The sequence below is a fragment of the Anguilla anguilla genome, chromosome 14, assembly GCF_013347855.1.
Source record: "Anguilla anguilla isolate fAngAng1 chromosome 14, fAngAng1.pri, whole genome shotgun sequence".
NCBI classification, from domain to species: Eukaryota; Metazoa; Chordata; class Actinopteri; order Anguilliformes; family Anguillidae; genus Anguilla; species Anguilla anguilla.
Window position 1 is genome coordinate 9,011,944 of NC_049214.1, and position 22,472 is coordinate 9,034,415.

Consider the following 22,472-nt stretch of genomic DNA (forward strand, 5'->3'; position numbering starts at 1 on the left):
TGCAGATCACCCAATGTGTAATAATGCTGTAACACTGAGTTACTGTACACTAAAATTAGACTTGACAGCAGTCTCAAACTTTGGCCATTAAACCAAATAAATAATAAAGAAATTCTTGAATTCCACATATCTTGAAAGCTTGAAAGCCCTTTAATCATCTCTAGCTAAAGGTAGGCCTACTTACTGATCCATCACACATCTGCTTTGCAACCACCAGGAGTGCCACTAGTAGTGACAGTTGGGAGGGAGGGAGGGGAGGCACTGCACCATGTACCGGCGCTAGCTTTTTAGCGAAGCCACATTGTTTTTGTAGATAGCTGGCGAAATCCTCCTCGCTAAAATTGGCACTGCAAATATTAACTGCTGGGGTATTTACAGTATTGCAGTGCCCGTGGGACTCCGGCAATGAAATCCATTTCTTGTGGGTCTAGTGGAAAAAAAAATAATTTCTGTAATATCTGGTATTTTATCTTTAATTTATCACCTGGCCCCTATAAGCTAGAATTGTAAAACTGCCATTTTTCTTGTAAGTTATGATATTGTAATTCCTAGCTAGAAATGCCAGTGAATGGCTACCCATAGCTAGAGTTGTAAACCCTGGAGAAACTGTACGATACTGTGATTTATTTATGAAAGTCCACACATACTGTAATTTCAATTAATTGATTGCGTGTTGTATTTGTGATTGAAGTGCTTGAGAAACCATGGCAACAGCTGTTAGTTTGGCGGTATTTAATCACCGTCTGCACATTGAGACCTGGCTCTGCTGTAATTAAGCTTTTTGCTGTCCTGCCTTGAAGCTGCTGACGTGAGATGGGGAAAGGGGGAGGGCTCCATTAACTGCACTTTTCCCATAACCACTTCCCTCATCCATTAGATTGCCCTCAGACGCACTCACGTGCACAAAAACATCAACATGCACGCACACACACACATGTATATACAGTGCATTACCACATCAGTTCAGTTAAAGTTATTAAGTTATCAGTTAAGCTAAACCTTACCCACCCAACACCCAGGGCTCTCCGTGACATTGACATCTCCCAACACAGTTCAACTGCAGCTCACTGCACAGATGATGTACAGCATAATGGAAAATGTGCGTAATAAGCAATTGAAATGGAGGCTTCTTCCTCATTTGTGACCCTTGGCTTCCCCAGGTGGTGGTTGATGACATGGGAAACAAGGAGGTGTATGAGTTCCCAGTTAACCGCTGGTTCGCCATGGATGAGGACGACGGGAAGATCCAAAGGGATGTGCTAGTAGGGGGTAGTCAGCCCACAGGTGAGAGCTGGAGACACACTGCTCTTACACACTGAAACTCACTCTGGGAAATGATGGCTGCTATACAAACGCCATTGGTTTGGTTATTATTAAGCATTTTGTTTAGTAAAAACTACAACATTCAAGTGTGTTTAACTTAAAATAATTTACAATGATCATTTTTAAATATTATATGAAATATTATTCTGAAATAATATGGATTTAAATGTAAATTGACACCATGTGAAGCTATGTTTGGCAGCCTAAAGCCTTCCCAGATGCCAGGCCTAGGCTGCATGCTGCCAAACTTGATCGTCTCTGTTGTGGCCTCATGGTTTATGCCTTGATTTACAAAAATAACTATTGGCTGGCATGGTATTATATTAGTCGTGCAGCGAGGCACTAGTGTTGTATAATAGGGCTTGAGACTTTGCAGTCGTAGGTTGAACCCTAAGTATGATGTTGTACCCTGATGTTGAGCGAGCTATTTAACTTGAATTGGTTCAGTGAATATTCAGCCGTATAAATGGATAGTAAAATTAAGTTGCTCAGGAGAAAAGCGCCTACTTAAATGGCTCAAATGTAAATGTAATGTAAACGTGAGGTTTCGTTACAGCCCACCCTTCGTTTGAGCCGTGCCCTTGCTGCCTTTCGCCAGTCCCATTTAGGTTTCCCACTCCTAATCAGAGCTCCCACTGCACGGGCTGAATCTGACGGTGCGCCGTGTCACCCGATCCCCCCAGGCATTGTGTACAATATCCAGGTGATGACAGGGGACGTCAGGGGCGCTGGCACCAACTCCAAGATCCACATCATCATGCACGGCACCAAGGGGCTGAAGAACAGCGGGAAGGTGTTCCTGGAGGGGGGCCAGTTCGAGCGGGGGCTCATCGACATCTTCAACGTGGAGATCGCCGCCCTGATCAGCCCCCTCAGCCGCGTCACCATCGGCCACGACAACTGCGGAGTGAGCGCCGGCTGGTACTGCGAGAAGGTGCGCCGCCGTCCTCTCTCTCTTCTCTCTCTCTCTCTCTCTCTCTCTCTCTCCTCCTCCACAGTCTGTCTCTTTCTCATTGTGACTCTTACCCCAGCCGTACTCAGGCTGCCCTCTTAATGAGCGAACTGATTTGCTCTAGCCTGTACTGTATACGTTACAGTAAAAGCACATTGATTGGTAAAGCACATATAAATAACGTTGTGCTTTGATGCATATATGAGATATTCTTGACAAGAGCATCAAATTAAGCAGAGGTGATAAAATAATAAATAATACAATGTGTGCACTGCCATATAGCACAGCAAAACATGCATTTGAAGGACATATCAACACACGTGAGTGATTATGAATGTGGATTTCTCAGTCTGTTTAGGGGTCTGATAAAGGCATTGCTTGACCGGCATAATTTTGTCTTACTGTGTTTCAGGTGATAGTGTACTGCCCCTTCACGGGCATAGAGCAGACGTTCCCCTGCGGGAAGTGGCTGGACGAGGACGAGGGGGACGGACTGATTGAGAGGGAGCTGTACGAGATGGTCTCGCTCAGGCAGAAGAAGCAGAAGAGTAGGCGCTCCTTCCGATCTTTCTGCCACTTCCCATTCTGTTGTTTCTGCTGGTTACATTTTGCTTCGGTTTGAAGAGTAGAAACAATGATTACAAAACTGCAAAGTTGTCCCTTTCAGGAATGGGCAGACCTGTTTAGATAGAAATGGAACTGAGGTTCATCCCAGGTAAAGGTATTTTTGTTCTGCAGCAAACTAGAGCCAAGAGCCGGGTATCATCATTACACAGATGATGGACTCTTAATAACTAACAATCATGATCAAAAATAATAACAAACAACATCCATCAATTGTAAACTGGGATGGCTGACAGTCTCCTTCTGTGCATGCTCTACATAATTTTATGTATTGCATTATGTCTGCAAATTGCTTTCTTGGTTCAAAGCCAATTGAATAATTAGACAGGGGCTAAATAATTTCCCAGTCAGACATCATCAGGTTTGTCGTTGTACTTTTGGATTGAATTCACTGATAGGCTGTTACCTGCAGTCTGGTGTATGACTGATCTGGGCAGCTTCAGAGGGATACTTTGCAGTGCACCAGCCTGAGAGGAGTCAGCTGTGGGATTTGATTTACAGTTATTGAGAGTTAAAAGTCCATGTCTGATCTGAGCAAATCCTGTTGATATAATATTTAGCCAACTCTCTGCTCAGTACTGTCCCTGACAAGCGTAGGAATGGTACAAATTTAAATAATAATAATAATAATAATAATGATAATAATAATAAATACAGCTAGAAATGGCAGAAGTGATTTTGTGTATTTTCTGACTGATATTCACACGAGGAGGTTCCATTCTGTGTTCCTGTCTTCCTCCCCAGAACATCCTTGGTCTTTGTGGATCTGGACTTCTGATGTGAAGGGGGCTGGAACCGACGCTCAGGTCTTCCTGCAGATTTATGGGGACAAGGGCAAGTCTGATGAGATGAGGCTGGAAAACAACTCAGACAGCTTTGAGCAGGGTCAGCTAGATAAGTTCATGGTGAGTCTGACTGTCTGGAGGGCGTACCAGTGATCTTGTTTGTTACATATGTATATTTGGACTGAAGACAAATGTGCCCTTGTGAGTTGTCATAAGGGTGGATTGCATTTGCTTGTTTGTTATGGATGCCCACAGATTGAGATGCCTGATCTGGGGAAGATAATGAAGCTCCGTGTTTGGCATGAAAAGAGGCACCCATTCGCTGGCTGGCATTTAGACAGGGTGAGAGAAGAGAGAGTTGTTAAATCCGTCTCGACTGTAACCACGGCTAAAAACAGTCAATAAGATAAAAGCAGTTAATGCAATAACTTTGTCCTCTTTAATGTAATAACTGATGGTTAATGTAATATCTGCCAAAATCTTGAATGGTTAACGTAATAGCTTTTGCCAGTTAATGTAATTACTTATTACATTAACCAGTGGTTATTAAATTAACCAGGAAGCATTTTAGAGTGCTGAATTCTGAATACTGTTAAGTATTCTCTTCGAATCTAAATACCATATCTGTGTAGCAACGCTATTGCATGTTTTATTAAAAAATACCGTTCATATAATAGTGTTAAGAGAATCACTTCTTTGCAAGACTTTTATACCAATTTTTTATGTAGCATGAAATTAATCGATAAAAATAAATTAAATAAAACAAAAAAATGAGTAAATAATGAGAAATCCCCTTTTTCATAAAGGTCTCAATAATGAAGACACTGACGAAGGAGAAGTACTCATTCAGCTGTGGGCGCTGGTTGGATATTAACGAAGATGACAACGAGATTGTTAGAGAGCTTCCCGCTACAGGAGATCTTATTCCTGAACCCCTGCCATGTAAGTCAGCGAGACCTGTGTGTTCCCTAATGCAGTGGCCTATCATAGTTGATAGGTGTGTGGTTGCAGATTGTTGTGGAAAAAGAGATAAATCATTTATAGGATGGAAGTTCAGCTGTTATGTGACGGTTGGAAATCAAGCAGACATGGACATGGACAGGTGAACCAACATCCTCCTTTTAAAATGGGAGATCCATACCAATTTAGGGTTTGAAGTTTTACACTAACAGAAATAGACAGAACTGTCATGCAAATTGGCAAACTGGAATAATGACACCTTAGTAATCTAATTACAGATGTCTTCGTTGTCCACAAAGTCCTCTTTTGCATAGTGTATGTGTGAATCGGATCTGTTCGTGTGCAGATTCCTAATGATGTCTTTACGGGAGTCTGTGATGTGTGTGATGAATACTTCATGTCTGGTTCCCCAGTGATAAAGTACCGCATCACCATATGCACGGGGAACGTCAGTGGCAGTGGGACAGATGCCAGCGTCTTCCTCTGTCTGATCGGAGACCTGGGGGACACCGGGGAGCGCCTCATGTTCACCAGCAAGAACAATGTCAACAAGTTTGAGAAGGGGAACGTGAGTATGGACCCAGTCTAAGCCCACAGGGCGTGTCCTTCCCCTACCTCATTATGTATCTCAGCTTTCTTTAATTTAGTTTCTGTGTTACGTTTTAAAGTGTATACAGATTGACCCAAAGTAATGGGACACAGCCTTGTACAAGGTCTGTAGGTTAGATATGTGTTTCAGTTTCTGAAATTGTGTTCTTAAGGCAGCTGTCACTGCAAAGCTTCTAAACATAAGACTGGCCTTCAATTATATGACTGTATATTATATTATATAAGATTTTTGCTTAGCTTAGCTGTAGACTTTAGCTTAGTTGTTTTAAGCACTGATAATAATATATGGCGGAAAATTCTGTTTTGGTGTATAGATTTATGGAACCAAGGTAGATATGTAGAAATGTTGCACAATGGCATTGAACCTTGTTTTTAAAAAACGCCCAACATATTCTCTTACAGGAGCACCTGTGAAATCCTAATACATTGCTGTTTGCAGTAACTGAGATGAGTGTGTTCTCCCTGGGTGTGGTCCACAGGCAGATGAGTTCCTGATCGAGGCTGTGACACTGGGGCAGATGCGCAGGGTGCGGATTGGGCACGACGGACGGGGCGGGGGCTGCGGCTGGTTCCTGGACAAGGTGGTGGTCAGAGAAGAGGGCCAGCCTGAGTCTCAGGCGGTGGAGTTCCCCTGCTACCGGTAAAATGGCCGTTGAGGGCCCAAGTACCTGTCCCCAATGGCGGTATTTCGATATCCTCGCTTAAGTACTGCAGTTAGCTAATGAACTAGCGTCCTCTTACAAATGGGAACAAATGCACAGTGGCAGGGCCACTGAAGCTGCGGTTGTAACCAGAGCTCAGCTTACCTCCCATCTTGGACGCGGGAGTCTGTTCCAAAATCAACCTAAATTCAGGAATTCTGAATTATGAGAAAAGTGGATGGCTTAAATGTGTGTTTAAATGAATGTGTTTAAGTTAATGCCTCAAGCATTAATCCAAGCACAAAGTGCTGCATATTCTAAAATGATTATTTTCCAGGTGGCTTGACCAAAATGAGGATGATGGCCAGATTGTTCGGGAGTTGGTGCCATCAGGGGATGGGCAGCGTCTTCATAGTGAGTGTATTTGCTGATCATGCCTTAGGTTTCCCAAAAAGCTGTAATACAAGCTATTTTGAGAAAATGTGATTATGATTAGAGAATCTTGCAAATTCATTTTGGTTCCTGAGCCCTTTTCTGGTATGTATTTGTTCTGTGCTCTGGATATGGTTTGTTTCCGTGTTTGTGTGGAGATAGCTGATGAGGTGTTGGTGGCAGGGGAGGGCATTATTATGATGTCACTCTGCCCTCAGACATCAGTTACCACATCTCGGTGAAGACTGGCAATATCAGTGGGGCTAGCTCCGACTCCAAGGTCTTTGTTAAACTGTATGGGGAGAAGGGTGACACCAGCAAGATGATGCTGGTGGTCTCCGACAATGACCTGCGCAACTATTTTGAGACTGGCCGGGTCGACGTTTTCACTATCGAAACATTTGATATCGGAAAAGTAAGTACTTTTTTTTCCAGTGTAGAACCATTAAAATTTTAGCTTTATTATTCTTGCCATATTTTACCATGTTGTTTTATTTTTGTTCAAGTTCTAACTCATTGTCTCTGTTGTCTGTAAGATCGTTTGAATCAAGACTGTTCTTTCTCTTTTTGATTGTTTTTCCCCACCGTTGGTCTTTCATAACAGATCAACCGTCTCTTGATTGGACACAACAACGAGGGCTTGCGGGCTGGCTGGTTCTTGGACAGTGTTCAGATCACGGTTCCGGTCCATGGGCTGCAGTACATGTTCCCCAGCCACCGCTGGCTGTGTAAAGACGAGGCGGACGGGAAGGTGGAGGTGGAGATCTACCCCAGCGAGATTCTCGAAATTGAAAAATGTAATAAACCACACTTTAACTTCTTGGTGTCATGTATGAAGTCCAGCTGGTGTCAGATTACACACATTTTAAGGAAGCCTGTATGCAGACCAAGACTGGGCCCCTGAAACACACACAAGCTTTCCGAGCATGTCAAGCGTTCACCCTTGTAAGGACCGTCTTGGTGTTTGGTGCATCCAAGCAAATACTTTCACTGGGATATATTTGCAAATGCATTTGAGAATTTTTTTCTCGTTTTTTTTTTTGCAGAGAATTTCCTACATGTAATATTAAATTCAATTTTTATAATAATATTTTAAGTGATAAAAATGAGGTTAAGTATTTCTTTTCATAAGCCCTTGGATTTTTCTGAGCTGTCTGTTATGAAAAGATGTCAAAAGGTTAATAGAGAAGTAATAAGATATGCCACATTGTGTTAGCAGGAAATTTGTAGACTGAATTAATTATTGTGTCTTTGCTGGATGACTGGTAAATGTACAGACCCTAACATTCAAGTTCTGTCTTGTTTCTAGTGGTTAATTATGAGATAACAGTGATCACTGGGGACGTCCGGGCTGCTGGCACAAATGCCAACGTCTTCATTCAGATCTATGGAGAGGAAGGAAAAACAGAGCTCATCACTTTGAAGAGCAGGTCTAACAACTTTGAAAGAGGAACCACTGAGATATTTAAGGTTGTTATTCTTTCATTATGGGACTGCATATTCCATTTGATCCTATGAGCTTAGCACTGGGTTGTTATGGTCTTGCAGTAAAATGTTTAATTTTGAAGGAAACAGTTCATTGTGGCTCCTGCAAAAGCGAAATATAGCAGAGGTCAAAAATTCAATAATGAATTCAGTTTTGACCCGCAATCAAATGCATGTGTTTGTTTTTTCTTTGCATTTAAAAAGAAATATTTATTTGTAAGTTAATGGCAAATGTTGATTCAATCCAGGTTCATGGTTTTGATGCGGTATCAGCGCAGTCTATGGCCCCGAAATGTCCTATACAGTATCCATAATGTGCTGTTTCTTTTAAATGATGATTTGCCCACTGTCTTTCCTGGAAACAAGCTCACAAATGCAATGGTCTTCACAGATTGAAGCTTTGAATGTTGGCAAGATTGTGAAGGTCCGGATAGGTCACGATGGGTCGGGCATCGGCGATGGCTGGTTCTTGGGAAAGGTGGACATCAAGCGTGTGACCGTGGCCATGGTGCAGAAGGAGGCCAAGAAGGAGGAGAAGAAGGACAAGAAGAAGAAGAAAAAGAAGAAGGAAGAAGAAGAGGAGGAAGAAGTTGTGATGGAGCTGCAGGAAGTGGTGGAAACCTACAACTTCCCATGCGAGCGATGGTTGGCCCGGGATGAGGAGGATGGAGAGCTGGTGGTGGAGCTGCTCCCTGAAGATGGAGGAGACTTGGAAGGTGGGGGTGTTACCCTATAGATGAGGGACTTCCCACCAGTGCCCCAAATGAAATGGTGCAAAGACAGCTTTTCAATTACTTGCCTATTCCATGTCCGGCTCAGAATGTAATCTGAAATCACTTACTGTTCATCCCACAGCTTGACCTTGGCCAATGAGAATATTCTGTCCAAAAAAATCCCATAACTGTTCTGTTTTGGTGAAGAGAGAAAAAGAAAAGACAGCTAATAGCAGAAGTGAACAAGCTGACTACTGCCTATTTGTTACAAAAATAAATAAATGTGCAAGGCATTGTTTTAGATGCATAACCAAGATGGAAGAGTGTTGTCTAGGCACTGTGATTGAAAGTACAGTACATATTCAGAGCATAGCCAGACTGCCATTTTTACCATGTACTGGTCACCACCATGCCCAGTGAGTTTTTTCACGTGGTCCTTCTGTATCTGCAGTCTAATAATAGCCTGCTACATGAGAGTGTGCTGTCATGTTTACAGAACAGTTGCTGAGGCTAATATGCTAACTGAACTGACACTTCCCTCCCTAAAGGCTTGTCTAGTGAATTTACTAATTGATTTCAATTTATGCAAGAAACATTTGGCATATATAATATCTCTTATAGATTTTTTTTTTTATAGTTCCCATAAGTGTCCTACTCCTCTTCTCACTCGATCCTTACATTTAGTGATAAGGCAAACATTTTATGTTTGATTCAACATGGGAGCTACTTTCTAATTGTTCCCCTTTCCAAATATGTTGTTAGGGGATAATCTTCTAGTTATACAACAATATAAAGATTCACTGGCTGTTCAGTGTGAGTTTTTGAAATTGCACCGCTCAAAAGTGCTTCTTGTCATCTTACAGACAACACGTATGAAGTCCACGTTTTCACGGGAACCATGTGGGGAGCTGGCACCGATGCCAATGTTTTCATCAACATTTACGGGGAAGTTGGTGACACAGGAGAGCGGCGCCTGAAGAAGTCCAATCACCTCAATAAATTTGAGAAAGGCCAGGTAGGGTGGTCCCAGAGTCGGTGTGTGGAGGTGTCTGTGTTACGCCGATTTGCTGTGGCATTGAGTCACATTGGTTTTTGGGGTTGAATGTCTGCTGAGGGGTCTGCTGCTGTACCTGAGAACAGCAGAGTTAATCTGAAAGTTATTACAGTTGTGTAAATGGACTGAACATGAATGAATGACCTGTGAATTGCTCTGGATAAAGATATCTGTTTCTGGAATTAATGGGCCTGGCAATTATGATATTGGAGTTCTTAGAAGGTACAAAATACCCTTTCCTGGATAAATTCAGTTTCTTGTGCGAACTGTATTGTAATTTAAGTGGAAATGATTTTGAAATGATTTATTCAGAATATGCTTGGTGAAAATTGATTATAACTGTTACTCTTGATTGAACCTGTATTTTTCTTTCAAGAGATTTTTTTCAATCTGTGGTTGAGTACGATTTTTTGAAAAGACTGAATGTACGCATAAATTGAAAATCAATTGTGAGATCAAGATGATGAAAGGCCTTTCTGATGGTGAAGTATGCACAGATCCATTCAATCCTGCTGCTACTGTGAAGTGCATTTTAAAGTGATGTAGAAAAGTAGTCTTCCGAGGTTTTAACCTTACTCCTCAGCATGTGCTTACCATGAGATCACTGTCAATGTGCATTTAGAATGTCGACCCTTTGTGTAATGATTAGTTTTGAGTTTAAATGCAACAAAACATCCTGGGTTAGTGTGCCGGTTGTCTACAGGTTTTCAAAACGGCTGAAATGGACACCTCCCTGTACTTGTTTTTTTCCGCGCAGGAAGACATCTTCTCCATCTCCGCTATCGATCTGGGGCCGCTGAAGAAACTGCGGATTCGTCATGACAACACGCAGGCACACTCCGCCTGGTTCCTTGACCGAGTGGAAATTGTGGACTGCAAGGACGATACCATGTGAGTGCAGAATAGCGGGAGGCTATCGCTAATGCAGCGGGGAAGAGGGGGAAGAGGGGGGAGAGGGGAGGAGGCTTCCAAATGCTGTTAAACACAAAAGGCCCATCTTCAGAATAATATCTTTGAGAACCACGATAAATTGAGGCAGTAGCTTAGTTCTGTAGCAGCACTCTTTATGTCTAATTGAAGAAATAATTTTAAAAATTGATTCAATATTTTGAATGAACAAACGTCTTTCCTGATAGTATTCCATTCTTCCATAAGAATGCAGTGAAATATTCTATTCAGCCAACAGTTTCATGTCAGTGAAAAAAGGAGTCTTTTTTTCCTCCTGTATTGAAGAAAATAGCTGGAAGTGTCAATGCTGGCCCTTTGTAAGCAGCATTATTCAGATGCCTTATGCGACACAATTATTGAGAGGTCATAGTTTACCCCCTGGTGGTGAGAAATAAAAATGACATCTTTGCTCTTTTTCAGTTTGTACTGCACCAGTAAAAAAAAATCCTGAATCAATGATTTTATAATATCAAAACCAAATTGCTATTAGATATGAGCGCATGTAGGGTATAACTGCAATTTTAAGGTGAATGTGTAGATTGCACCACCATTTTTTAAAAACACTTAAATTGCTATTACATGAGCTGAAAACGATATATTTAACGGGTTGCAAACACAATACAGTGAATCTCTATGTGAATCACCAGTGAATCTCTATGTAATGTAGGTACTACTTCCCCTGTAAGCGTTGGCTGGCCATTGATGAGGATGATGGACAGATTGCCAGAGAGCTGGTGCCAGTAGATGAAGCATTCATGAAGAAGGGTGATGACGATGAAGAAGATTCCGGGGCCACGCTGGGACTGGAGCAGAAATGTAAGCAGAGATAGCATTTTACACAGAACCCTGACCGACTGAACCCTCCCGTTCTCTGGGTAACGCAATCGCCAATTGGAGCTACTGGCCACAGTCAGAACTGGCACGGTCCGGGTTCGATCCGAGGTTACTGTACGAGGTTCATAGTTAAATATATCTTTATGCATTTGTTAATTCATTTTTTACAGCCATGTCAACAACATATACCCTAAGAATCAAGACTGGGGAAAAGAAATACGCTGGTACAGATGCCAATGTCTTTGCTATCTTGTATGGTTTAAAGGATGATACAGGTAACATTCCTTATGCTGTCCTTATTGCATTTTGATCCCTGTTCCCTTTCACTCAAGTTTAAATGCTTGCCATGTCATTATTTCATTGAAATCATGCAAGCAATTAATTGTCAGTAGCCCTAAGGAAGTAAATAAAAATGTCACTGCAAAATTGATTATGGTAACAACATTTTTTGAAGTCATTTATAAATGCATTGTATGTATTTTGTGCAAAAAACTGTGCATCACATATATTGTATTTTCAAATATTTCATTGGCGGCACTTCCTCCAGCAAATCATAATGCATAAGGTTGTTTTCAGTGATAATTCATTTTGGGTTTCTCCATAGGGATAATAAATCTCAAGGCTTCTAAGACCCACAAGAACAAGTTTGAGCAGGGGATGATCGATGTGTTCACAGTGGAGGCTGTGGATATTGGTGTTCTAAAGAGGCTGCGCATTGGCCATGATAACTCAGGTGAGATGCACACACTGAAGTAACTTGGAAAAGGAGAGCTTTACAGCTCATGTGTTTCTCACAAACACACTGTGTTTGCTTCAAGGACCAAAACGCAAGTTTGTTTGTGTGTTCTCCAGGGAAACCCCTGCACACTGTGTCTTATGCCATAAGGCAAAAAGGTGTTTTAAGGCTCACATTCTATGCTGTAACAACTTCTTATTATTCATTATTTATTAATATATAGACCTTGGTAATGACTGTTCATTCATCTATCTACAAAGTCCATGCTTGTGTTATCTTGCTGATTCTGTCCAGTTATGTGTTTTGTTTATCTTTCTGCTACCAGGGGGCTCAGCGGGCTGGTTTCTGGACTGGGTGGAAATCGACGCCCCCTCCGTGGGTCAGAAGCTGCGCTTCCCCTGCGGTCGCTGGCTGGACAAGTCAGAGGACGACGGCGCAATCGTGAGGGACCTGTATCCCGCCGAGCTGCAGACGGAAGTGTACATCCCATGTAAGATCCCTCACTCTGACCTTTCACCTTTTACACCAAACCCCAACCATGGGGCTCTCTCACGCTGGTATACTGTACCTACTCTACATATGTCAGTGCTTCTTAGGGTGGTTCAGAGTTTACGGTACATATCTGTTCTTATTGAGTTGGTTTGTTACGGTGATAAACAAGTTATTGAAGAACATGACTATACATGCTTATGTTCACAGGCGCAAACAATACTGATGGAAGTATATACTGATTGACAAACAATGTGCTCGGTGTATTTTGTTTATATAGTTACTTCATAAGTATTTTCAATGTGGTGCCTAAATGAGGTTTTCAATGAGGTACCTTTGAACGCCCAACTGAAAATGTATCCAGAATGAATGAAAAAGAAATTGGTCAGCTGGGCATTGTCATGTTTCCAGGCAACGGCATTCATCCTTACATCACCTGTCTGCCTCAATGACCATTCCCATTTAACTAGTTCTGTGAGTTCACTCTGAAACACTAACATATCTCCTCAATATTTACACTGCCTTGGACACAAATATTGGAGGTTGCTTGGGTTGGCCTGGAATATTAAACAAATATTCCTGTTGATAGAGGCATTACGTAAAAAATGTTTAATATAACTAACACACGAGTTGAAACTAATGGAACATTGCATAGTTCAGGCAGGCCACGAGAGGTCAAGGCCGTAGTTTAAGCCCGGCTCCGGCTGAATCAGCTGATGGCTCGGATAATTAGTGATGTTCGAATCCATTCACATAAAAGAGGTTCAAGTCCATTCACATAGAAGAGGTTTGAGTCCATTCACATAAAACAGTGGTCAATTTAAACAGCCACCCACCCCTATGTGGCTGCTTCGTCCTTTACGCTGCTGCACACTGCCTGTCTGAGCCTGCTTCAATGTATTATTTTCTTATTAATTGTAATTGAAATATTTATCACAATTTATTTCTGTAAGCCTTTGCAAGTCATTGTAATTCTGCTGATTTTTTATTTGAAGTACGAATAGTGCCAAACCCTATATTTATTATGACTTTCAGTTGTGCCTTACGAGATTAAAACGTTTACGAGTGACATCTTTGGGGCGGGGACCGACGCGGACGTGTTCATCGCTCTGTACGGCCGAGATGCTGTGTGCACCCAGCAGAAGTCTCTGTGCGTCAACAAGAGGGAGAGGCTCATGTACTTTGAGAGGGGTGCTGAAGACATGTTTATTGTGGAGGTGAGCGCCTGTCCACACTCTGAAGGGAAATTCTGATAATGATGTGTCCTGATTGTCTGTGCATTCCTATTTTTCACTTGCATGAGATTACGGTACCTTTTTTAAAAAATTAAAAAAATAAAAACCTTGGAAGAAAGTGGCAGTGGAATTCGGTTTTAAATTTGGAGCAATAATTCACTTTCAGTTTTTTAATATTTTAAAAGTAAAATGTTTTTGGTAAGGGAAAGATACATTTTCAAGAAAAGTGCAGTTATGTTAGCACGGCTGAAAGGATAAATCTGAGCATCAGTCTTCTTACCTTTCCAGCTGGAGGACGTGGGTGATGTCATTGAGAAGATCCGAATTGGGCATGACAACCGAGGCGTGAATCCTGGGTGGCACCTGGACAGGGTTGAGATCAGAAGACTTCTGAGGAAAGGAAAGGTACCGCATTCCTTGAGTTTACAGCGATGTTTGTGCATGCGTGCAAAAAACGTATCGCAATATAAAATGAATTATTACAGTGCATGAGCAGTTATTTCAGTTGGTTATAAGAATGCATGTATTCCTGTCAGAATGTTTCTAGCATATTGTCAAATTTGTGAAACTATCACATTTCAGAAAAATGTCCTGTAATTTCTTGTTCCTGGAATTTGATCACTAGCTGTCTCTAATGAATTGTAATTACAAAGTTCAGTGCCCCTGTGTCTTATAATGAGCAATTCACATATTCATCTCATTAAAGGAAACTTGGCATTCACCATATCTAGACCAGAAGGCAAATTCTAACATCAAGCCAGTGCCTTTGTGCTGACAGGCATTAATAACATTTAAATAACCACCACCAGAGCACCACTCTAAATCCATGATTGAATGTCTTTATCAGATATTGAATTAATCTGTCATTCTAAAAACACAAATGTTTAAAAGCTGTTCACATTAAGCAGTGACCTCAATTTCAAACCGCAAGAAAAAACCGAAACCAGGTGGGAGCAAGAACACAGGCATTTATGCTGTACCACTGCGGGCCACATGGTGGCTCTCAGCTCAAGAGGTGGAATAATGTGAGCGATTGGGATTCTGCGGACCAGGTGTCTGTGCCTGCTGGGGTTTGGAGGGAATTGGTTTCATCTGCTGTTTAATTGAAAGGGTTCAGAGACCGTCATCTTCCCCTGTGAACGCTGGCTGGCCAAGTCAGAGGACGATGGGGAGACGGTGAGAGAGCTGGTGCCTTCTGACATCATTCAGGAGAAACTGCTGAGAGATGGCACACTGAAGCTCACCGAGACCGAGGTGGAAGATGCCCTGGAGAGTATGTGCCCACCCCCGCCACCCAAAAAACCCCATTGCATTAGCACTATAAAAGAACCCACATGCACACTAATTCAGACATGTAATTCATGTGTGGGTACTGAGAATCCGGCCACAATAGCAGTTGATTAACACTCCAGCAGTGATTTCTCTTGCCTGCTTCTGTGAAATAGCATAGATTATATAAACTCATTCATTAATGAATGTTGCACCATAGGTCCTTTCATGTTATAATAATATAAGAATAAAGAGGCTCGAAAGCATTTCTCTCAGTAGGGAGGATATATTCTCAGGATTATGTGTGTAGTGCACAGTGCCTAGCTTTATGCACAGTCCTGTTAGTACTCTATCAAAGGTGATAGATTTTTCAAAAGAAGCTTGTTCTTGTGGCTTTCTCTGGCTGGACAGATGGAGCATTTGTGAACTGAAACAAATGGCACAAAGTCGCCGTACTTCTCAAACAACAGTGAAAAAATGAATTGCAATTTTGCTTTATTTTTGGAAAAGACTTTTTAAATATATATTTGTGAAAAACTTTTCAAGCAGTAAACATAGCATTTTCAGTCCTGTGGGGGAAAAATGGCATTCTTGTGCCCACCTCTCCCCCAGCGCATACCTACAAGGTGTCTGTGATGACTGGGGATGTGTATGGGGCGGGCACCGATGCCACTGTGTACCTCACCATCTACGGAAACCTGGGCGACACCGGGGAACGCAAGCTCAGCAAGTCCGAGACCAACAGCAACAAGTTTGAGAGGGGATCGGTAAGAGTGGGCCCTCGTGGGGCATAGATTGTAGTGTCCTTGCGCAGTTTGGAATGGGGTTACGTTAAAGGGCACACACCCACACACGCACACACACACACACGCACACACACACACCTGGTCCTCCACTTGCAACCAGACACAGTTTTACGTTAAGTTGCCTTTAAGGAAATGTTATGTTCTCCACTGCACGAATGGAATATACTATAGTAATATTATTTTGGGCTGGTTTCAAACACAATAGAGTACACTATACCGTGTGCTAATACAGCAGGTATGGAACCAATTTGTATAGTAGGGCGTCTCAAGCTATCACAGGTTTATGATTCGTCACGATGATTGCTATGCTATGCAACATGCAGGTAACGTTCCAATGAAATGTAATTGAGTCCCTCAGGGACCCAGTCCAGCAAGCCCTGCTCCCTGGTTACCACATTCAGTCTGATTTGTGAGAAAGAACCAGTGTGGTGTAAGCCACAGCACCTCCTGGCATTTGTATTAGATTGAGCTACGATGTAAATGTCAGGACTAATGAAGAGAGGTGGCGCTAATTCTCTGTTAGCGGTTGATGCTTTTGCCTCGCATAACCCTGTCTTTATCCAGAGTGGTAGAGTTTTTCTTAATGCGCACTGCTTTCTTAATGCATGCTTTTTATGATCGCTTGCATGCTGTTCGCTGTGACGGAATTAGAACTTCCTTCTGTGTTGTTCACCTCTGGATGAATCTTGTCCTGTAATTATAGCGTACTGCTGTTGTAACCTTGAACAAGTTAGAATTGTATCTGTGCATATGAAGCCATAATATGCAGACTATTTATATTCTGCTGGATGAGGGCAAGGAAATATTGAACAATATTCCATGATGCCATACAGACCTAGGTCAAATATTTAATTTGAAATAGTTCAAGCATTTATACACAAACAAAATTACTGCAGATTGTATAACTCATCTGTTTTCACCAAAACGCAGAAGGACTGTTTTCAAATTTTACCAGAATCCTAAGAATTAAAGCCTTTAAAATATGTAAATGACCAAGTCTAATTGCATATGTAAGGACAGAATTTAATCCCACATTTATGCATCTACTAATTGTAAAGTACAGTATAGGATTGGGATAGGAGTTCTGCATTACAATTCAAGACATTGAATTGTAATGTGAAATTTTTGTATTTGTAAGACTCCACTTTGGCAGTGGAATCAGAATATAGCGAAATGCCTTTGTGTCTGTCTGCGATGATGTGGGAAAAAACACTTTGTCCTACCATGTCACAGAAACTAGCTGATTTAGCCATTTCAGTTCAGCAGTTAAGTTATACCTGGGGAATGCTCTCACATTGCTTTAGTATAGCATTTCCTCAGTATGACTTCCACATTTGTTTTGCACTGAAATGCAAATTTGGGGGATGGGGGGAGCATTAGGTTCTGGAGCAGCTGTGGCAAACTGGCTGTTCAGTGTGTCGGAGACAGACTGTGACAGCACCTCTTTCAGTCCCACTGCAGCTGTCTCTCGGTCCCCTCTCATGAGGAACAGACACCACCGCGCAGCTGCAGGCTTCTGGCAGGGCAGTGCAATCATGGCTTTTACAAACGGCCTCACATTTTATGAGCCTCCCACTGCCGGGTCATTGTCGGAGTTCATTAAAGCGCTTCTGAGGCTGCTGGACGCTGGAGTGGACAGGATATGACATCATAGCCTTCAGTGTATTCTGTTCTCAGTTGCTGATAAGTGCTTTTCCAATGAATTACAATATTTCCATCTGATTTAAACAAGCTGGTGTTCATTTTAAAAAAGATGTCTGGATTTATGTTTTTATTTATGTAATCAACTGTCATTTAAGTCGTCTGGTTTAAATCATGTATTTCTTACACGCATTAGTTCTCTGGTAAGGTGAGCAAATCTGTCTCCCAGGTGGACAAGTTCACCATCGAAGCGGTGGACCTGGGCCAGGTCTTCAAGATCAAGATTCGCCATGACAACACCATGATCAGCCCGGACTGGTACCTGGACCAGGTGGAGGTGGTGGATGTGGAAACGGAGGAGGTTTACCTGTTCTTGTGTGAACGCTGGCTGTCCAAAAAGAAAGAGGACAAATGCATCGAGCGGTTCTTCTACGTTAAGGTAACACCGGGTCCAGCATTCTGCCTCTGTTGGGGTCACGCTTCGAGCAGTGCTTTTGCGTTGCCTGGGACAGATTATTTGCTGACAGCGCTGTGTGCCGACTTTGATATTTCAAATTGGCGAGCCTGCTGGCGTGGGTTTATTGCACCATACATCACTGTTTCCTCAGGGGTATGAGGGAGAGAGAGAGAGTCTCCACAGCTCCAAGAAGAGTCTGAAGGGTTCCTCGATGAGCATGAAGAGTCTGGACAGCAACATGAACAAGAAGAACAAGAAGAAGAAGGATGAAGAGGTCATTGAAGATGGGCCTCGTAAGGGAGTCTGGAATAGTATAATTTATTAATTATGTTTTTTTCACAGACCCATAGAATTCTCTCTATTCAATTTGTAAGTGCGCACTTCATGCTTACACTGTTTGAAATGTGTAGAATGTTCTCTTTGTAGGTCTTTGTAGTGTAGGTATGTGAGCATCGGAAGCCTTCAATGTTCCACTGCTATCACTCGCTGGAATTTAATCAGCTTTTATCCTTGACTTTGACCTGCAAGCAAACGCAAGTCTGAGATTTTTTCTGCATAAACTCAGTGCGGCGGATTTGTTTTAGTGCTAGCTGAAGGACAAATGTTGATTGAATCCCAGCCTCAGTGTACCATGTAATACATTGCTAATTGTAATTGAGAAGTCAGCTCCAGCATATCAAGCTGAAATTTGTCTGTCTGCAGTTATCCCATACCACTTCACTGTCGCCACCGGGGTGGAGCGCGACGCCAGCACCACAAGCCGCGTCTACGTCATCATCATGGGGACAGACCAGGTCGAGACAGACCGGCTTTGGCTGGACCTGCCAGATGAGAAGAAGTGCTTTGCCACTGGCTCCCTCGAGAAGTTTGAGATATATGGCCTCGATGTCGGGGAGATCAAGAAAGTTGAGGTGGGGCCAGGTGCTAGTGCACGTTCGGAGTTCTGTATCACAGTGGCCATGAGTTCTGCTGTGCTGGGGCTCGTTTCACAAAAGCGATTTGGAAGGATTTTCACTCACAGATCAAAATATCTTGTCAGAATTATGTACGTTTTTTTTAAAACCATTTACTTCTGGAAAGTAAAAAGAAAGTGCACTTCAAGTAGCCTACACTCTCCAGTATTTAGTTCAGAAAAAGTGTACTTTAGGCATATCATACATTTTAGGCATAAACCTCTGTTTTGGGAAGGGTTGACAGGGTTGTGAAAGCTTGCAAATGACAGCTTTCTTTGGTTTGCCCAGCAATGCAATGGAATAAGAAAACCCTCAATCTAGATTTGTCCGTAAAGCCATTACACATTATAAATACTGATTTCATTCAGTTTCCTGAGCCCCAACACAGACATCAAGTGAATCGTCTGTGCACCATTTTGTCTCCCAAAAGTCCTTGGTGCTATTGATAGTTCACAAATTCCCATCAGGGCACCGACTGTGAACACTTTTGTATGTAGAAAAGGGTACCACTCAGTGAACATACAGTACAAGCGATATGTGATGCCAGTTACAGAGTAGGCTATTAGACACTGTGGTTAAATAACCTGACAGCACACACAACAGCTACATTTGGAGGTAACAGTGGGTAGCTTTAATGTGAATATTACAAATAGCAAAGAGCCTAAAAATGATACAGCCCATGTTGCATTTAAAAACTTGTGTTCTTCATTAGTACACTTGGCAGTACACTGTATATATTGCATGAACTTATCTGTTTAGGATGAAGTCATAGATGTAGGCTGTGATAAATAGCAGTTTGAAAATGTAGGAGAACATTACCTTGTGCCAGATTTAAGTTTCACTGAACAAAAGAACCACTGACTTATGTATATATTAAACAAAAAGAAGACTTACATCAATAATTTTGAGAGTATAATAATAACAGGGCAGCATTAATCATAAAACTGAATCACTAACTATAATTGCCTTTGCTCACGGTAATGATTAAACATTAGCCAGTATAATTTTACTGTGTATACCAGTTGATACACACATTTACTTTTATTAGACAAGTTATGGATAATTTATGAAATTATTTTTTCATAACATGAATTTAACATAAATTTAACAGGATTTAACAGCATTTTCATTCCCAAAAGTTACATTTGAGCAATTGTCCATGTACAATATATGTAATTTGTGTTTTAGAGAGAATACATGAATTATTGATCAATGCTTTTGTATTTAGTACACTGTCTATTTCATTTCCCTTCAATATTTGTCAAGCTATGTGGAATTATTTTTTTTATGAAAGTTAAAACTGATATGGATAAACGTTTTACTATAGCAAGTTATGTATGGTCCAATTCTACAGGGGTCAATTATACAGCAATCTTTTGCTCTATCAGTCCGTATGAAAATTGGGAGTAGCTGCGTGTAAGTGTCATATTGTCACTGTTCGTTATTCATCGCCTATATCTTCACCTATAGAAACACTAAGCTCTGAGCTCAGGCTAAAATATTCAGAATTTTCAGTGATCCTCAAGATGAATCCCAGAGGTCCTCAGAGTAAAAATCAATACACGTGGAGGAAGCTTCAATAGCACAGTGTAATCCCTGATGATTGAGTATGAGTGGTGTACATATATTACACCTAGGCTGTGTCTGAATCTCACTGAGCCCTCACTGAGAACACACACACACACACACACACACACATGCAGGAATGCCAGACTAAATCATGATTAAAATGAATAGGTTTTAATACAGCTTTTTGATTTGCTGAATGCCAGGTATCACCACTTACATTACCATCGCCACATAATTCTACAAACCTTGAGCCCTGTCTTTGACTTAGAGATTAATCATCCATTACGCTCCTGTGGTTAGTGGCAGAGCTCCTCTGGGGTCAGTCCATGGACCCTCTGACAAGTGCAGCAATGAACTGCTGTCAGTGTCAAGTTTTGTGCACTGTGATTGGCAGGTGGGCCAAAGCGTGGGTTTAAACACAACTCGGACGCATAAATAAGAGTTGACCTGTGACTCTCCGCAGCTGGGACACGATGGAGCTACACCTGAGAGCTGCTGGCTGGTGGACGAGCTGTCTGTCGCCGTGCCTACCAAAGGGGTCATGTACGTCTTCCAGTGTAAATGCTGGCTGGCCAAAGACAGGGGGGATGGGCTGACGGCACGGGTGTTCAACGTGCTGGATGCAGACAGCGTCACCATTGCCCAAAAGGTAAGCAACTGCAAAAGGCCCTTAGGCAGAAGTGTAAAAATGCAGTAAGTAAGTTTAGTTCATTTTGGTTTCACTTACACATTTTTGGATGTTCAGGGTTGAATATTGTCAATTATTTGAATTACAATAACTGATTATATTATATTAATTATATTATTATACCAGTTGTATGATTATAATTTTCTGAAGAGTACTTGAAACAGACTTCTTCTTCAGAGAATGATCCTGCTTCCTTTTCAGATGGCTGGACTGAGACTGAACTGGATGTTACTGTTGCATACTATTATGATATCCATCATATATTATACTTGTACTTTTCCCTATTTTTACAGCCTCCCTATATTTATAATTCTATTTTATATTACATATTCTATTATATTTATAATATCTATCACATGTATCATGTATGCAAAGCCTGATTTGTGAAGGTGAAGTTGTGTAATATTAGATTTTTTTCATGCCCTTGGGAAAGTGTTCTTCCCAGAGACCTGTCTATGTACATCCTCTGAAGATGCATTTACTGTATTGCCATATTTTTCTTTCCATGTTATTTCCAAGGAATTAATACTGAAACTTATTTATATTATTAAGTCCCTATAAACATGTTTGTGAATTGGAAATTGTAGTAGTAGAGAGAATGGATAAGGGATTTTGATTGCAGTATTTCCTTCCTACAGGTTATCTGTCAGGCCACAGTTGTTACAGGGGATGTTCAAAATGCAGGGACAGACACCAATATCTACCTGTCTCTATTTGGGGCCAATGGGAGCACAGAGGAGATCCTTCTGCAGAAGAATGAAGACAGGTGACAGTCCTCTGACATCACACATGCCAGCAGGAGATAAGTTTAATGTTAGGGCTAATCTATAAAACTGTGCGATCTCATGATTGAAGTCCATAAAAGCTGTCAGTTTGTGTCCATGTCGATTTATGCTCAAAAAGAGCTCTTAAAATTGGCAGGGAACATACACAGGTACGGGTAAGTGAGTGCGATTTTTGCAGCCGTTTTTGAAGGTTAATTAATGTTGAAACTCAATGAGCAGGGACAGTTTTTTTGAGCCCTGACGAAGCCCCCAATTGACAGTGCAGAACCCCTTTGCGTTCCAATGCTTCTTAGGTTTGAGAGGGGCCAGGAGGACACCTTCAATCTGGAGATAGACGACATCGCTCCACTGAAGAAGATGAGGGTTCGCATTGATGGGACTGGAAGCCGTCCTGATTGGTTCCTGGACAAGGTTGGCATTGATATTATTATTATTAATTACATTTATATAGCACTTTTCCAGATGCTCAAAGTGCTTTACAGTG

General features: G+C 41.7%; 1 protein-coding gene across 3 annotated transcripts in view; it reads left to right on the top strand.

Moving 5' to 3' along the window:
- LOC118212839 (lipoxygenase homology domain-containing protein 1-like) overlaps positions 1-22,472 on the top strand; it is a 57,713-nt gene that overhangs the window by 18,334 nt on the left and 16,907 nt on the right. For all 3 annotated transcript variants that reach the window (XM_035391233.1, XM_035391234.1, XM_035391232.1), the window contains 29 exons: positions 1,161-1,284; positions 2,007-2,257; positions 2,688-2,823; positions 3,644-3,804; positions 3,940-4,026; positions 4,491-4,626; positions 5,058-5,212; positions 5,733-5,893; positions 6,232-6,308; positions 6,545-6,741; positions 6,931-7,123; positions 7,636-7,796; positions 8,203-8,527; positions 9,388-9,539; positions 10,336-10,469; positions 11,194-11,342; positions 11,531-11,635; positions 11,965-12,093; positions 12,422-12,586; positions 13,621-13,802; positions 14,109-14,225; positions 14,931-15,093; positions 15,702-15,856; positions 17,766-17,975; positions 18,145-18,286; positions 18,696-18,904; positions 20,979-21,164; positions 21,842-21,969; positions 22,282-22,399. In XM_035391233.1, coding sequence (XP_035247124.1) covers positions 1,161-1,284; positions 2,007-2,257; positions 2,688-2,823; positions 3,644-3,804; positions 3,940-4,026; positions 4,491-4,626; positions 5,058-5,212; positions 5,733-5,893; positions 6,232-6,308; positions 6,545-6,741; positions 6,931-7,123; positions 7,636-7,796; positions 8,203-8,527; positions 9,388-9,539; positions 10,336-10,469; positions 11,194-11,342; positions 11,531-11,635; positions 11,965-12,093; positions 12,422-12,586; positions 13,621-13,802; positions 14,109-14,225; positions 14,931-15,093; positions 15,702-15,856; positions 17,766-17,975; positions 18,145-18,286; positions 18,696-18,904; positions 20,979-21,164; positions 21,842-21,969; positions 22,282-22,399 — 4,608 coding nt within the window. The remainder of the gene's footprint in view (positions 1-1,160; positions 1,285-2,006; positions 2,258-2,687; positions 2,824-3,643; positions 3,805-3,939; positions 4,027-4,490; positions 4,627-5,057; positions 5,213-5,732; positions 5,894-6,231; positions 6,309-6,544; positions 6,742-6,930; positions 7,124-7,635; positions 7,797-8,202; positions 8,528-9,387; positions 9,540-10,335; positions 10,470-11,193; positions 11,343-11,530; positions 11,636-11,964; positions 12,094-12,421; positions 12,587-13,620; positions 13,803-14,108; positions 14,226-14,930; positions 15,094-15,701; positions 15,857-17,765; positions 17,976-18,144; positions 18,287-18,695; positions 18,905-20,978; positions 21,165-21,841; positions 21,970-22,281; positions 22,400-22,472) is intronic.